Source organism: Perognathus longimembris, chromosome 16 (genome assembly GCF_023159225.1).
Source record: "Perognathus longimembris pacificus isolate PPM17 chromosome 16, ASM2315922v1, whole genome shotgun sequence".
Taxonomy (NCBI): domain Eukaryota; kingdom Metazoa; phylum Chordata; class Mammalia; order Rodentia; family Heteromyidae; genus Perognathus; species Perognathus longimembris.
In genome coordinates this window covers 56,702,296-56,718,085 of record NC_063176.1, presented here as the reverse complement: position 1 = coordinate 56,718,085, position 15,790 = coordinate 56,702,296, and the positions used below count along the sequence as shown (strand labels likewise).

Genomic DNA, 15,790 nt, shown 5'->3' with positions numbered 1-15,790 from the left:
CTTTCCTGGGGTATCCACATGCATCAGGCGACATGGGGTGCCCCCTCCCCCCCCCGCAGGGTACCAGCATCTCACAGGGCTTCCCAAGGCCTGCTCTGATCTGCAGAGATGAAACTGAGGGTCTGCGGAGCTGAGCCATCTGCCCAAGGCCCCAGCCTGCCCTGCCTGCGGGGGGTGGGGGGACGGCACCCGCCAGGAGCCCCGCCGGGGATGGGAGGCAGGCCTGCGGGGCTGGCCCGGGGAAGGTGAGGTGACCGGCTCCCCGAGGCCCCCAGCGATTGACGGACAGCACTGCAGTTCTGCTTCCCGTCATTACCCCAGCGAGGGGCTGCTGCCGGAATATTAAAGCCCATCTGGAAATTACAGGGGAGCAAACCGGCTGGCATGTGGTGAGGTCTCGGGGTATTGTGGTTCCCCTTCCAGCGTTTACATTTCTGAAGAGATTTTTATTAGCATGTATTAATTGTACACGGGGGGTTATTGTGCATTCCCATGCAGGTTGACAATATACTCACCTCTCCGTCACTCCCCCTCATCACCCTCCCTCTCCTTAAAAACCATTTCATGGCCAGGCACTGCAGGCTCATGCCTGGAATCCTAGCTGTTCTGGAGGTTAAGATCTGAGGATCGTGGTTCAAGGCCAGCCACGGCTGGAAAGTCCACGGAACTCACGTCTCCAACTAACAACCTAAAAGCCGGAAGTGGAGCTGTGGCTCACACAGTAGAGTGCTAGCTGTGAGCAAAAAAAAGCTCAGGGAGGGGCTGGGGATATGGCCTAGTGGCGAGAGTGCTTGCCTCGTATACATGAGGCCCTGGGTTCGATTCCCCAGCACCACATATACAGAAAACGGCCAGAAGTGGCGCTGTGGCTCAAGTGGCAGAGTGCTAGCCTTGAGCGGGAAGAAGCCAGGGACAGTGCTCAGGCCCTGAGTCCAAGGCCCAGGACTGGCAAAAAAAAACAAAAAAAAAAACTCAGGGACGGCACCCAGGTCCTGAATTCAAGCCCCAGTATTGGTGTGCACACGTGCATACTTTCCTAAGTCTCATGGCTCTGCTTTCATAAGTGCAGAAAACAACTTGGTCCTCCCCACGGGCCTCAGTCCTCCCCACAGGCCTCAGGGCTCCCCACGGGCCTCAGTCCTCCCCACAGGCCTCAGGCCTCCCCACAGGCCTCAGTCCTCCCCACAGGCCTCAGTCCTCCCCACAGGACTCAGGCCTCCCCACAGGCCTCTGGCCTCCCCACAGGCCTCAGTCCTCCCCACAGGCCTCCATCCTCCCCACAGGCCTCAGGCCTCCCCACAGGCCTCAGTCCTCCCCACAGGCCTCCATCCTCCCCACAGGCCTCAGTCCTCCCCACAGGCCTCCATCCTCCCCACAGGCCTCAGGCCTCCCCACAGGCCTCAGTCCTCCCCACAGGCCTCCGGCCTCCCCACAGGCCTCAGGCTTCAAATCTCCCCACAGGCCTCAGTCCTCCCCACAGGCCTCAGTCCTCCCTACAGGCCTCACGCCTCCCCACAGGCCTCTGGCCTCCCCACAGGCCTCAGTCCTCCCCACAGGCCTCAGGCTTCAAATCTCCCCACAGGCCTCAGTCCTCCCCACAGGCCTCAGGCCTCCCCACAGGCCTCAGTCCTCCCCACAGGCCTCACGCCTCCCCACAGGCCTCTGGCCTCCCCACAGGCCTCAGTCCTCCCCACAGGCCTCAGGCTTCAAATCTCCCCACAGGCCTCAGTCCTCCCCACAGGCCTCAGTCCTCCCCACAGGCCTCAGTCCTCCCCACAGGCCTCAGGCTTCAAATCTCCCCACAGGCCTCAGTCCTCCCCACAGGCCTCAGTCCTCCCCACAGGCCTCTGGCCTCCCCACAGGCCTCTGGCCTCCCCACAGGCCTCAGTCCTCCCCACAGGCCTCAGGCCTCCCCACAGGCCTCTGGCCTCCCCACAGGCCTCAGTCCTCCCCACAGGCCTCTGGCCTCCCCACAAGCCTCCATCCTCCCCACAGGCCTCAGGCTTCAAATCTCCCCACAGGCCTCAGTCCTCCCCACAGGCCTCAGGCCTCCCCACAGGCCTCTGGCCTCCCCACAGGCCTCAGTCCTCCCCACAGGCCTCCGTCCTCCCCACAGGCCTCAGTCCTCCCTACAGGCCTCACGCCTCCCCACAGGCCTCTGGCCTCCCCACAGGCCTCAGTCCTCCCCACAGGCCTCAGGCTTCAAATCTCCCCACAGGCCTCAGTCCTCCCCACAGGCCTCAGGCCTCCCCACAGGCCTCAGTCCTCCCCACAGGCCTCCGGCCTCCCCACAGGCCTCAGTCCTCCCCACAGGCCTCAGTCCTCCCCACAGGCCTCAGGCCTCCCCACAGGCCTCTGGCCTCCCCACAGGCCTCAGTCCTCCCCACAGGCCTCAGTCCTCCCCACAGGCCTCAGGCCTCCCCACAGGCCTCTGGCCTCCCCACAGGCCTCCGTCCTTCCCACAGGCCTCAGTCCTCCCCACAGGCCTCAGTCCTCCCCACAGGCCTCAGGCTTCAAATCTCCACACAGGCCCCAGGCTCCAGGCTCCCCCGCAGGCCCCAGGCCCCAGGCTCCCCCGCAGGCTCCAGGCTCCGGGCTCCCCCGCAGGCTCCAGGCTCCGGGCTCCCCCGCAGGCTCCAGGCTCCGGGCTCCCCCGCAGGCTCCAGGCCCCGGGCTCCCCCGCAGGCCCCAGGCTCCGGGCTCCCCCGCAGGCCCCAGGCTCCAGGCTCCCCCGCAGGCCCCAGGCTCCGGGCTCCCCCGGTGGCCTCAGGGTTGGTCTGCACTCCGCTTCTCCTCTGTCTGTTCTTCTCGCCTCCAAAGGGGAGCATATATATTCAAGGGGGGGGGCTCTGATGCCCCACCTCCAGCCACCAACCCACTTAGAAGTGCCCCGTGGCATTGATGCCGGCATGGGGCGGGACTTCCTAGGCTTCCCCTCCCCCGCGCAAGACACACCCTAATGCCACGGCCCTTCCTGCGAGTCCGTGGCAGTGACACCAGCACGGGGCGGGACTTCCTGCCCCGCTGGTTATTACAGCACGTTTAAGTTTTTTGTAAATGGCCTTTATTGGTCAGTGCTTGGTCTGCGGGCAGCCCAAAGACTCGCCGTGTGTTCCCCGTTTCTACCCCAGCTCTCCCCCACGGGGGTGCCTAGCACCATGCAGTGCGCATGCGAAGAACGAGAGCCAGCACTGATTGGCCGTCATGTGTTTGTTTGGGTCAGTCCCGGGGTTTGAACTCAGTCAGGGCCCGGGCTCCCGGAGCTCTTTTGCTCACGGCTAGCGCTCTGGTTGTTTTTCGAGTGGTTAATTGGAGATAAGAGTCTCACGGCGACTGCCCGGGCTGGCTTTGAACTGGGCTCCTCAGATCTTAGTCTCCCGAGCAGCTGGGGTTACCGGCGGCCCTGGGGGGGGCGGGGGAGGGTGGCTTGTCTTCCCAGCACTCTGAGCTCCTTGCCTGTGAGGCGGGCCTCCACGCTGGCCTCGTGGGGGCATCCAGGGGGCAGAGCGATGCCTGCCTGCCCCTCAGACGGAGCCGGAGCACCGTGGGGCTGGGGGAGAGCTGAGCCGGAGGCTCACGCCTGCCGTCCTAGCCACTCGGGAGGCCGAGATCGGAGGACTCGGGTTTGAAGCCAGCCCCGGGCAGAAAAGTCCAGGGGACTCTTTTGCTATTAAGAAGGCCAGACATGGAGCAGTGTCTCAAGTACTAGGACGCCAGCCTCGAGTGAAAAGCTAAGGAAAGAGCCGTCCTGAGTTCAAGCCTCCGTACCAGCACGAAAAATGTTGAATTATTTGCTACCCCTCCCGCCCTCAAATGCTGTCCCTGGCGGCCTGCCTGGCGGAGCCCTTTGGGGCCAGGGTGGGAACAGCCCACTGCTGGCCCCCCGCTGCCTCTGAGCAGAGAGGGCAGGAGACGGCCCACCCCGGGCCCACCCTGCAAGGCGCCTGCGCCTTGGTTGGGAAGGCCGCTCCCCGCCAGCCTCCGCGCCGTCCGGTCCCCAGGCCACCCTTGGCCTTCCCGAGCGGACAGTGCCAGCTGGCTCAGCTCCTATATTTGGAACGGTTTTAGAGAGGCCGGTCACGGGCGAGCACACGCAGTCCCCATGGCCTGGGGCCCCTGGTCTCTGCCAGCACCCAGCCTTCCCACCCCCTCCCCACAGCACAGACAGTGACCAGGGCTTCCCGTGGGCACCCAGGGAGCACAGACAGTGACCAGGGCTTCCCGTGGGCACCCAGGGAGCACAGACAGTGACCAGGGCTTCCCGTGGGCACCCAGGGAGCACAGACAGTCCGTGGTCACGGCTTCCCGTGTACAGCGCGGTGCAGTGCAGGGCTCAGGCTTTGCAGGGCAGCCTGACCATGACGGACTTGTCCTGTGCTGGGGCCACAGGAGCCCTAGGTGCTGTCTGCCTGCTGGCCCGGTGCTGACGCTCACTGGCAGGCCTCCTCTTGGAGCCCTGGGGGGCAGCGGTCAGCCTGCCACAGTGAAGAGGACAGTCCCCTCTGGGCACCACCACTGTGTGTGTCACCGCCATCCCTCCCCCCGTCTCCAGTGTGCTGCGGGTCGCTAGCCTGTGCTAACTGGGCCCGGAAGGTGTGGAGGGATGCCCGAAACCCACAGGGACTCCCCGCCCTGGTCTGCCAGGTGCGGCCCCGCGCGATGCAGTACCCGCTTCCCATCACCAGAGGGCAGCACCTGCCACAGGCCTGCAGCCAGGGTGTGGGGAGCTGCGGGGGAGGGGGGAGGGGGCCGGGGGGAGAGGGGGGCTCCAGGTGGAGCAGACTCCAGGGAGCAAATGAACCTCGTGAAATAGCTCCCCACCCCCCACCCCCACTAGCCAGGTGCCGGTGCTCACCGCCGGGACCCCGGCTGCAGAGGAGGCTGAGATGGGAGGATCTCTAGTCAAAGCCAGCCTGGGCAGTAAAGTCTGAGAATTTTATCACCAAGTAACCACCAAAAAAGCCAGAAGTGGCGCTGTGGCTCGCGTGGTAGAGGGCTGGCCTCGAGCACAGAAGCTCAGAGACAGCACCCGGGCCCTGAGTTCAAGCCCTAGGACCAGTTGGCACTCTCTGTCTCTCTCTCTCTCCACACACACACACACACACACACACACTAATAACACTACTAATAACTACTCTACTTCGAGGAGTCTATAAACTGGTGTCTTCAGCGTCTTCTGTCCTTGTTCTGGGAGCTGGGATCGAATCACGGGCCCTCACGTTCTCGGCCAGGGCTGCCTCGGGGTCCCATCCCCGGAGCCCCTCTGTTCTTGCCAATAGCAATGTCATGGTCTATGGAGCGTGTGGTGTTGCGTGGACTGGTTGCTAGGCAAAGCCCACGGGCCCCCCTCCCCTCCGAGGCTGGGTGGTGACAGCAGAAGGTGGGTGGGTGGATGGACAGGTCAGACAGAAGGCCCGACAGAAGGACTTCCAAGGACCCCCTACAGGCTGTGACCTTCAGGAAGGAGCGCTAGGGCTGTGTGCGGGACCGGCCGCCCCTGGGGTGAGAAAATGAGGGTCTGCTCACGGTGGTCTCGAGCCGACGCCGGCGGAGTAAACCCTGCCTTGTCCAGGCGGGGGCAGCGGGTGCGGGCGGTGTCCTAGCCCCTTCTGTGGGGGACCGGGCCCATGCGGCCTCTGCAGCGTTGCCCCAAGCAGTGACCCCGGCTTCGTCCCCTCTGCCCCCGCCCTGAGCTCAGCCCTCTGCCCACGCTCCCGGCTGCTGCCGGGGGCTTTCGGCGGCCATCTGCGGGCTGCCCGAGCCCGCACCTGCACCGAGTGCCGGGAAACTCCAGAGCAAGCGGGGCGCGGCCCTGCGAGAGCCAGCGGCTCCGGACCTGGCTGTCTCTGTCGCTGTCACTGCGGTTGTCAGGCCACAGGGGAGGCCGGGGAGGCCGTGGCCGGGGGGTGGAGCTGGCGTCCCGCGTGGCTGGCGGGGGCAGGCTTGCCTCTCTGGCTGCCCCCGGGTGGGCAGCAGGGCAGAGCTTGCGGCAGCCGCGTGTCCGTCCGCGAGGTCCTGGGCTCTGGGGACCACGGGTGCCGCGCTGGGTTCTGCGCCCGGGCTGGGGCGGGAGATGGCAGCGGCCGCCCTGCACGGTTGACGGGCTGCTGGGGCACGCCACCGGCCCGGCCGTGCCGTGGACGAGAGGCTGGCCGCCCGCAGGGTCCGCGTGGCGGGGTCTGGCAGAGCCCTGGCCTCCGGTCCTGCCCCACGGTGGCCACGTGGCCGGCTACTGCTGTGGTGGGCTTGCCCAGCCGGGGGTGGGGTGGGGGCAGGAGGGATGGACGGGGTCGGGAGCAGCTGCCTCCGGGTGCCCTGTGCACCGGTGCAGGCGGGCGTGCGGGTGGGCGTGCGGGGGGGGGGGGGCGTGCGGCGGGCTTTCTCCCGGCCCGGAACACCTCACCTCGAGCACGGCTCCTTTCTCCCCGCAGTGTCGCCGCCCCAGGCTGCCCACGGCCCCCTGGAGCAGCCGCCCAGCACGGCGATCCTGTGCCACACGTGTGGGAACGTGTGCCGGGGGGAGGTGCTGCGCGTGCAGAACAAGTACTTCCACATCAAGTGTTTCGTCTGCAAAGGTGAGTGCGCCTGGCGGGGCCCTGCCCCCCCACCCGTCCTGCACGGGGGGGGGGGGGCTCCAGGCCCAGCCCCCGGCCCCCACCGGCGCCCCGCGCCATGTCCCGGAAGCCCTGGCGCGGCCTGGGGGCCGGACGCTCTGTGTTCAGGGCCTTCGTGCGCTAGCGTGGCGAGGCCGTCTTCCGGCGTGGGGAGGGCTGCGGGCGAGGCTCCGGCCCCGGCCCGGCGTGGGGCGTCACACCCTGCGGCCAGCTGGGCACCACAGCCCAGTGAGCAGGCGGTCACTGCCGGCCACAGGTGCGGTGGGGTGTAGGGCCGGGCTGCCCTCCCACCCCCCAGCGCCTTTAAAATTCCACCAAAACCATGGAGCCAAATAACCACGGGGGCGCCTGCGTCTCCCGCTTGCCATCCGGCTACTCAGGAGGCCTGAGATCTGAGGATCAAGGTTCAAAGCCAGCCTGGGCGGGAAAGGCCACGACACTCTTATCTCTAATTAACCACCAAAAAGCCAAAAGTGGAGCTGTGGCTCACGTGGTCGAGCGCTAGCCTTGAACAATAAAGCTCAGGAACAGCACCCAGGCCCCGAGTTCAAGGCCAAGACTGGCACGGGGTGGTGGGGGGGCATCTGTCATGCCCCTGGTTCTCCTGCCTCGCGGACAGCGAGCTCACTGCCCACTCCAGCGAGTGGCCCAGGGGCCCCCCATGTGGCCAGGCCTGGGGACGGGGCCAGGGGGTGCAAGCTTGAGTGGGGGGGGTAGCTGTGGCCCAGTGAGGGAGAAGAGCGCACCGCTAAGGCCTTGGTCACAATTTGAGGTCAGGAACTGGCTGCCCGAGAGATGCAGGGCCCGGGTGCAAGATTCAGAAGCTTCCGGAAGGGACTTCACTGGGGCCCCAAAAGGCCATGGCCGGGTGGCCTGGGGTGAGCCCTCAGGGGCTGTGCATCTTCTTCAGGGACCGGGACCCTGGCCTCGTGCGCAGGGCGGACCCCACCTCTCCCTCCCCCTCTGCCAGGGACGTCACCCTGATACGGGGGTCCCACATGCACCCCCCCCCCCCGTGATCCTCCCAGGGACCCCTCCGCCACGCCCCAGCAATGGCGGCCGGTGTCTCGGTGCTCGCGCAGGGCCGCTGGAGCCCCCCAGGACAGCTGGGGAGCTGTTTGAGAGGAAAGGGGTCAGATGCTCTGACCCCTACCACCCAAGGGCTGTGCTTCCTGGGTGGGGAGGGAGCCTGCTCCCCAGGGCTGGGAGGCCCTGTGTCCCCCACTGCAGGCCCCAGAAGGAAGGGAGCTCTGAGTTGGGGGGGGGTCGCTCTTGAGGAGAAGGGGTGGCTGCCATCTGGCCACCGTCCCCCGCCTTCCTCCTGCCTCCCCTACCTCCTCTTGAGATTTGCCTGGATTAATTTCCTCCACCCTCCGTAAAGACATTTGCCCCATTTATGAGAAGCCACTGGATTGCTCTTTCCCGGAGCTTATTTGAAATGACAAACGGGAGTGCAGGCTTGGTTTAAAAGGATTTTCTCTAAAGCTCTTGTGTGGGTCCCAAGTTCACCTGAGGCCACCCAGGTTTGGTGGGGGTGGGGGTGGGGATGGCCCTGGTGACCCCGTGGCTCTGTGGCAGGGCAACTGAGCACCTCAGCCCTCCTGCAAGCCGTGGGGGCGATGGGTGGGGCCGTAGAGCCAGGGTCGACCTCCAGCCCCCCGCGCTCATGAAACCTCAGTTAGGAAGCACGCAGCTGCTTCTGCGGGGATGAGGAGAGGGCCCCCTGAGTGTGTCTAACAGCATAGACGTTTGTCACCTTCTCTGGAAGTCCGGAGGTGCCCCCCACCCCCACCCCCAGGGCTGGGAGGTTTAACAACCCAGCAGGGTCACAGAACCACCTTCATTTCCCATTCCCCTAGCACCACAACAGCGGGGCGGGGAGGTTCCCAGGGGTTGAGCCACCCCGGCTCTTCCTGGGTGCACGCAGACGGATCATGGGGACAGGGAGGTGGCAGGGAGTCAGTACTAGCTCTGCGGAGGAGCTTTGCACCTGGAGGGCCGGGGGGGGGGGCAGTTCAGGGCCTGGAGTTTACCCACACGGGTGGGGTTGCTGGGGAGGCCGGAACCGGGACTCCCCCTTGCCAGTCCCTCCCCAAACGGTTTGGTGATTGCGCACATGGCCCTTCTTGGCTCCGGCCCCCTTCCCGGTGCGCGTCCGCCTTGCCATGGGCAGGAGCTCCTTGGGGAGGGCAGAGGGCCACCACCTTGGTGGTTGGCCCCGGGTGTGGCCGTCTGGGGTTTAGGATGGGATCGGGGCCTGCGCGCTTCCCCCGCCTGCTCAGCTCTGTCTCGCTGCCTACTCCTCGGACAAGATGGCTGTTGCCGCTGCTCACCACAGCCCCTCGGGGTGCAGGTGACCCAGGAGGGGCTGGCCGAGACTTCAGAGGCAGGGTCCTCTCCTCCCCGCAGTCCCCCCATACTTCCTGTAGACTCACGGCAAGCCGTGTACCCACCGACAAACAGGACCGGGGGTGGGGATGGACGCAGCGGGCCAGGGCTGTCCTCGGGGGCTTTGCTCCCAGTGAACCGAAGCCAGGCCCACTGGAGTGGGGCACCACGTGCCCCTGTCCACTCGGAACTCCAGAGGCCCCCTTGCGTTTCGTTCCCATCCCAGGCACTTGCTTGAGGTGCCTCAGTTTACCTGGGAGAGCTCATGGAGGAAATTCCACTTTGTCCTCTGCTCATGCCTACCCCAGTCTTGGCTTTGACTTCAGAGGTGCCGGGTTCGGATCCCACCACGGCCACCCCCAGCGCCCGTGGCTCTTAGCCCCGCCCCCTGAGGGTGTGCTTGACAACAGGTTGGGGCGAAGCCTGAGTGGGATGGAGGGTGGGGGAGGTGTGGGGAACGGAATTCCAGCCAGGGGGAACAGAGGGCATGGCGGTCAGGCGGATCTGGCAGGTTTGAGGGGGGATGGACAGGAGGCCCGTGTGGCCGGAGCAGAGCCGGGGCGGGCGGGGGAGAGGGGGAGAGGGCCTTGGCTTTGACCCTGAGGGGCCCTGGTGGCCTTGGGGTCCCACGCATGGCCGGACCGTGCTTTCGAGGGGCCTGGCGGTGCCGAGCTCCCCCGCGTGGGCCTGCTCCAGGCATGCCTTGGGGTGGGTGCCCAGAAGAGGGGTCGCGGGTCAAAGGGCAGGAGGAGTTTTCGGTTCCTCAGAGCGAGAGCCGGCTGGAGCCCCAGGGCCAGCGCACGCCCCCCCCTCCCCTCCCCCCGTCCCTCCCCTCTGTGGTCTCTCACCAGTGATGCCCCTCCCCCCGTCCCTCCCCTCTGTGGTCTCTCACCAGTGATGCCCCTCCCTGCCCCCCCTCCCCGCCCCTTAGTCAACTTGATAGGTGGCAGATTGTAACCCAATCGCCGCGCATTGTCTCCACGGGGGCTCTCCGGTTATCCGGTTACCGGTGAGTTGGGGATTTTATTTTTAGGAGGCTGAGGTGTGGGTTCTCGCTGCCTGCCCCCCAGTGCCCTTGGCGTCCTTGGGGCAGACTCTCTGCCTGCCCCGCTGCTGGTGCGGCCCCCGGGCTGGGCGCCCCCGCGGGCTCCCGGGGCGTCGGGGCCGGACGGCGGTCAGTGCGCGCCTCCTCGTGTAACCTCTCCGGCCAGCCTGGGGCGGGGGCGCACGCGGCTTGGCGACCCCGTGGGTGGAGGCGGAAGGCGGCGCCCGCCCGCGTGTCCCAGCGGGGACGGCAGTGGCAGCAGGACTTGGGGCCCCATCTAGTCCTCTCGTGTTCCGTGAGGTGCCCGGGGTGGGTGAGGAGCGTGCCCCGGGGCGTGGGGGGCCCTCGGCGGGTCAGCTAGCGCCTCCCTGGGAGCGGAGGGGGGAAGCTGAGACCCCGGGGGGGGGGGGGCGGGAGGAGCCCCGGCTGCCTGGCCTCCCTCTTGGAAGCGACGTCCCGGTGGCTTTTGCCTTCCTGTCTGAAAGCCGGGCCCCCTCAGGGGTCCCGTGCCACCGTGTCCCGGAGATCACAGAGTGTTCCAGATGCCAACTCAACGCCGGAGAGGGTTACGAAGGGTTTCCAGAACTCGAGCGGCCGGGGAGTGCGTGGCGAGGCCGTGGCCAGGCCTCCAGGCAGGGCGGGCCAAGGGCTTCCTGTCGCCCCCACCCCGGCCCGAGGAGCCAGGCGGGGCCCGCGGGGGGCCGCTGCTGCCGGCTGCCGCCTCTGAAGCTGCGCGGACTTCCCCGCGCCCCTGGGCTGGGCGTGCGGGGGGCGCGAGGGGAAGGCGCCGTGCCTCCGGTGCCCGTTCCCCCCGGGCCCCTCCCAGGGCTGCTCCTGCTGCCTGGAGCCGTGGTGGGAAGGACCCCAAATGCCCCGTCAGGGCTGCCCGCCCTCTGCCCCCCTGGGGTCGAGGGAGGTGTGGCGAAGGTGTGTGTACCGGGCCGGGGCACACTCACCCCCTGCTCGGGGTGGTCACGTTCCCCCTCTCCTCGCACACACCCGTCCCGCCCAGGGCCGGGCACGGCGGGCTGGCGTGGGGAGGGGCCCTGGGGCCCCCCACGCCAGCGCCGGCCTCCGTGTCCCCAGCCTGCGGCTGCGACCTGGCCGAGGGCGGCTTCTTCGTGCGGCAGGGCGAGCACATCTGCACGCAGGACTACCAGCGGCTCTACGGCACCCGCTGCTTCAGCTGCGACCGCTTCATCGAGGGCGAGGTGGTGTCCGCGCTCGGCAAGACCTACCACCCCGACTGCTTCGTGTGTGCCGTCTGCCGGTGAGCCCCCCCCCCCCCCCCCCCCCGCCCAGCCCATCCTCCTCCTCGCTCCAACTACCCCCAAGACTGCATCCCAGGCCAGCCTCAGACACACAGCACCTGCGCTCGGCCTGCCCCCGCCTCCTCCTCCTCCCCCTCCTCCTCCTCTCCCCCCTCCCCCTCCCCCTTTCCCTCCCCCCTCCTCCTCTCCCCTCCCCCCCCTCCCTCCTCCTCCCTCCTCCTCCTCCTCCTCCTCCTCCTCCTCCTCCTCCTCCTCCTCCTCCTCCTGCTCCTCCTCCTCCTTCTTTCTTCTTTGGCTTGAATTCAGGGATTTTCTTTTGTGTGGCGCACGCACTAAGCTGATGCTCTAGCACTTGATCCATGTTCCTAGCCCAGCTTTTGCCGCTTATCTTGGAGCTGAGGTCTAGAACCGCGGTCCTCCGGATCTCTTCCTGAGCAGCTAAGATCCTGGGTGCGAGTCACCAGCGCTACGCACGCGTGCGCCCATTAGTGCGCCCACTAGGTGTGCCAGGCTCCGGGCTCCTGTGCCTTGCAGGTGCATTAGCCGGCCCTGCAGGCTCAGAATCTCCCACCCCTTCCCTCCTCACCGCCCCCCTCCCCCCCCCCCGCCCCCGTGGCCACACAGGGGGAAGCAGCGTGGGGCCCGCGCCCGTGCTGCCTCTACTCTGGTCCCTGCGTGGCCCAGGGCAGGCGACTCACCGCAGACACAGGGGTGTGGCCCCGCAGCCAGGCCTCAGCCCCGCCCTGTCTGTCCCTGCTGGGGCTGGGGCAGCCTCCCCGGGTCCCTCCCGCCCTTCCCTTCCTCACTTCCTCCCGCCCCTCCCAGCCTCCAACACAGCCCTTCTTCCACCGCTAAACAAGAGTAAAAATAAAGCCAGCCACTTCCTGTCCTGTTGTCACCCCCTTGCCACACCCAGCTGGCAGCCAGGGCTTCGTGCTGTTCCTAAGCAACCGTCTGTGGGTACAGTGTGTATCCGGAGCGTGTACCCGGGGCCCAGAGGACACAGGAAAGGACAGTTGCAAGGAAAGCGTGATGGCGTGTGCCCAGCCAGAGTCTCCCGGGGTTCCGTGGGCGTGTGACCCGCGGTGAGGTCTGCGCAGACCCATCCCGTCCCGGCGGCCACCTCCGGTGACGACCATCTTACAGGCGTCGCCACCCACGTGACGGGACTCGGACTAGGTTTCCCCGGCTGCCATAAACAGCCAGAGGACCTGCCGCACGCACGCGGCAGTCCCAGCCCAGGCCTGGGAACAGGAGAGCGGCAGGCCGGCTTGCCCTCGGGTCCTGCTGTCTCCAAGAAGGACGGCACGGGTGGGAACCAAGAAGAGTGTGCATCTTCCAACGGTAGTTGGAAGCCAGAGGCCGTGGGGTGCCCTAGACAGAGGGCGAGCGAGCGGGGCCTGGGGCCAGAGCTTCGGAGGCCTGCCGGGGGGGCCCTTGAGTGGGGGGGGGCACATCTCCAAGCCCTGTGGACACCAAGGGGACGTCACAGGCAGGGGTGATAGGCGCCTCTGTAGCAGTCTGAGAAAGAGTTTAAAAAGAAGAAGGCGTTCTTTTTGCTCAGTCTCGGGTTTCTCCTGGCTCCCTTGTTTCTGGGTTATGGCAAGGCGGGGCATCTTGGTAGAAAGATGAGCGGGGGCAGAGAGATAATGGCTGTGCTCGAGCTTCCCCTACTTCCCCTTTGTCCCCTCTGGGCCTCCGTCTATGGACGGGGCTGCCCGCTTGCAGGGCAGTTTTCCCTCTTGTCAATGCTCTCCAGAAATGGGTCCAGACTCACCCAGAGGTGAGCTTCGCTAATCAAGGCGCTCTTGGCCCCATCAAGGCGACAGTCAAGAGTGGCCATCCCCAAAGACAGCAGCCATGTGCGCCGGAAGCCCTGGAAGCATGGACGGTCAGGACCAGGACGTCTCTGAGTAGCGTGGACAGTCCACGCCCGGGACCAGGACGTCTCTGAGGCAGCGTGGACAGTCCACGCCCAGGACCAGGACGTCTCTGAGCAGCGTGGACGGTCCACGTCCGGGACATGCAACAGTGGCACCCCCGGCACTATCGCTGATGAACAGGAGCAAAACAGAGACAGCAATGAGGTCATTCCATCAGACCTGAAGATGGGCCTCACAAAGATCACGTGGGGACTGAAGGCATGGCTCGCGTGGTGCAGCACCTGCCAGTCAAGCTCAAGTTCTGGAGTTCAAACGCTAGCACCACCAAAAATAAATAAATAAATAATTAAATGGAAACAAAAGAAAAGATGGATAGGGAATCTAGAAGTGAAAAGTGCAGTTCTTGACATGGCAAATCCTCTGGAAGGAATTAACAGTAACTTAGGAACCGTGGAAGAAAAGATGGGTCAACTTGAGAACATAGCGATAGGAACCTTCAAACTCCGGGGGGCATGGGGAGGGAGAGAGACAGAGACAGAGACGGAGGGAGGGAGGGAGGGAGGGAGGGAGGGAAGGAGGGAGGGAAGGGGGGAGGGAGGGAGGGAAAGACAGAGAAACTGAAATACGTGAGGAGCGCTAGTGAGCTGTGGATGTAGACCAGACTGCTCCTGACTGCCCATCATCTCCCTGTGTGGACAGTGGAGAGACTAAAATATACTTGCAGGGGGAAAAAAATGAATGAAAAGTTTCCAAAATGGATGAAAACTCTAAATCCATAGATCCAACAGTCTTAATGAACCCCAAATGGAATATGCTCTCAAAACCCCCACCGAATTCTTCATAGTTAAATTGTTGATACTCAATGAAAACAAGAAATTTTAAACAATAAGAGAAGACAAGCAAACAGGAGAAAGGGGGGTTGCTGCAGACTTCTATCAAGAGCTACCCATGCCGGAGCTCTAAATGCTGAAAGGAGAGAAAAACCATAAAATACCCCCCTCCCCCCTCAGAAGAACCTTTCAAGATGAAGGATAGACTGCTGAGACCAGGAGGCCTTTTGATGTCTGTGGTTAAAATGTCCCAAGGGGATGGTTTTGTAGCTCTGTATACATTACAATCCATTGAATTGTACATTGTATCGTTTGTGAATAAAACTAGTGTCAATCAAGCGAGCAGGGAAAGAATGAAGAGGAGGAGCTGGGCATGGCAGCTCGCACCTGTAATCCTAGCTGCTTGCTGGGAGGCTGAGATCAGGAGGATTGCCGTTCAGAGCCAGCCCAGAGAAAAGAAGCTCACAAGACCATCTCAACCAACAGAAAAAGAAAGCTACGGGCTGGGGATATGGCCTAGTGGCAAGAGTGCCTGCCTCGGATACACGAGTCCCTAGGTTCGATTCCCCAGCACCACATATACAGAAAACGGCCAGAAGCGGCGCTGTGGCTCAAGTGGCAGAGTGCTAGCTAGCCTTGAGCGGGAAGAAGCCAGGGACAGTGCTCAGGCCCTGAGTCCAAGGCCCAGGACTGGCAAAAAAAAAAAAAAAGAAAGAAAAAGAAAGCTAGGTGCAGTGGTGTGCACCCAGCTACGGTGTCTCAGGAGGACCGAGGCCGAGGTGTCCTGGACAAAAAGCAAGACTCTGTCTTAAAAGTAACCACGCTGGGCTGGGGCTGGGGCTCAGTTGGTAGAGTGTTTGCCTAGCAAGCACAAGGTCCCGAATGCAAGCCCAATAGCATATACACACAGAAGATGAGGAAGACGATGTTGATGAAGACGATGTTGAGGAAGACTTCTTTTATTGCCAGTCCTGGGGCTTGGACTCAGGGCCTGAGCACTGTTCCTGGCTTCTTTTTTTGCTCAAGGCTAGCACTCTGCCAACTTGAGCCACAGCGTCACTTCTGGCCATTTTCTATATATGTGGTGCTGGGGAATCGAACCCAGGGCCTCATGTATGGGAGGCAAGCGCCCTTGCCACTAGGCCGTATTCCCAGCCTGAGAAGACTTCTTTTGACAAAAGCAAAGTCAGCTTGTTCCTAGGAGAGAGACCTGTGCTGTGATAGAGTTACAGGAATTTTTGCGGGCTGAAGGGAAATGACATCCACAAGATCCCAAAGCATTCACGGGCAGGCAGAGTGCAGCGAGAATAAGCAGTCGAAATACTGTTAAGGAAGACAGAGGGATACACTCAAGTGGCTAACGGGGTGTGGAAAGCCAGGCAACACTGGATTAAGCTGCCAGCTCCACCCCGCGGGGAGGGCTGGGGCTGGTGGAGCCTCCAGCTAGTCTTCCTGTGCTGGAGGGATGGTTACCGCTGCTGTTTCCATGGAGACCATTTGGCAGTTCCCTATCCCCTTAAATAGGCGTTTAGCCCGTGAATCCCGTTCTCAGGTGTTTATCAGAGAGAAATGGAAGACTCCTGCCCCGCCAGCACGCTAGGGGTGCCAGGCTTCGCCGCCTCTGCGTGCACGTGAGAAACAGGAGCACCAAGAGGCCGAGTAACTGGTTGTAGCCACACAGTGGGAAATGAACTCAGAGCACATACGTCCCACAACTGTGAGGGACCCCCAGTCCCCCAGGAAGGTGGAGCTGCGGCAT

The 15,790-nt window shown here is 64.1% G+C and overlaps 1 protein-coding gene across 1 annotated transcript in view; it reads left to right on the top strand.

Moving 5' to 3' along the window:
- Positions 1-15,790, top strand: part of Ablim2 (actin binding LIM protein family member 2) — a 54,753-nt gene that overhangs the window by 19,051 nt on the left and 19,912 nt on the right. The window contains exons 2-3 of the mRNA XM_048364151.1: positions 6,432-6,575; positions 11,134-11,317. Coding sequence (XP_048220108.1) covers positions 6,432-6,575; positions 11,134-11,317 — 328 coding nt within the window. The remainder of the gene's footprint in view (positions 1-6,431; positions 6,576-11,133; positions 11,318-15,790) is intronic.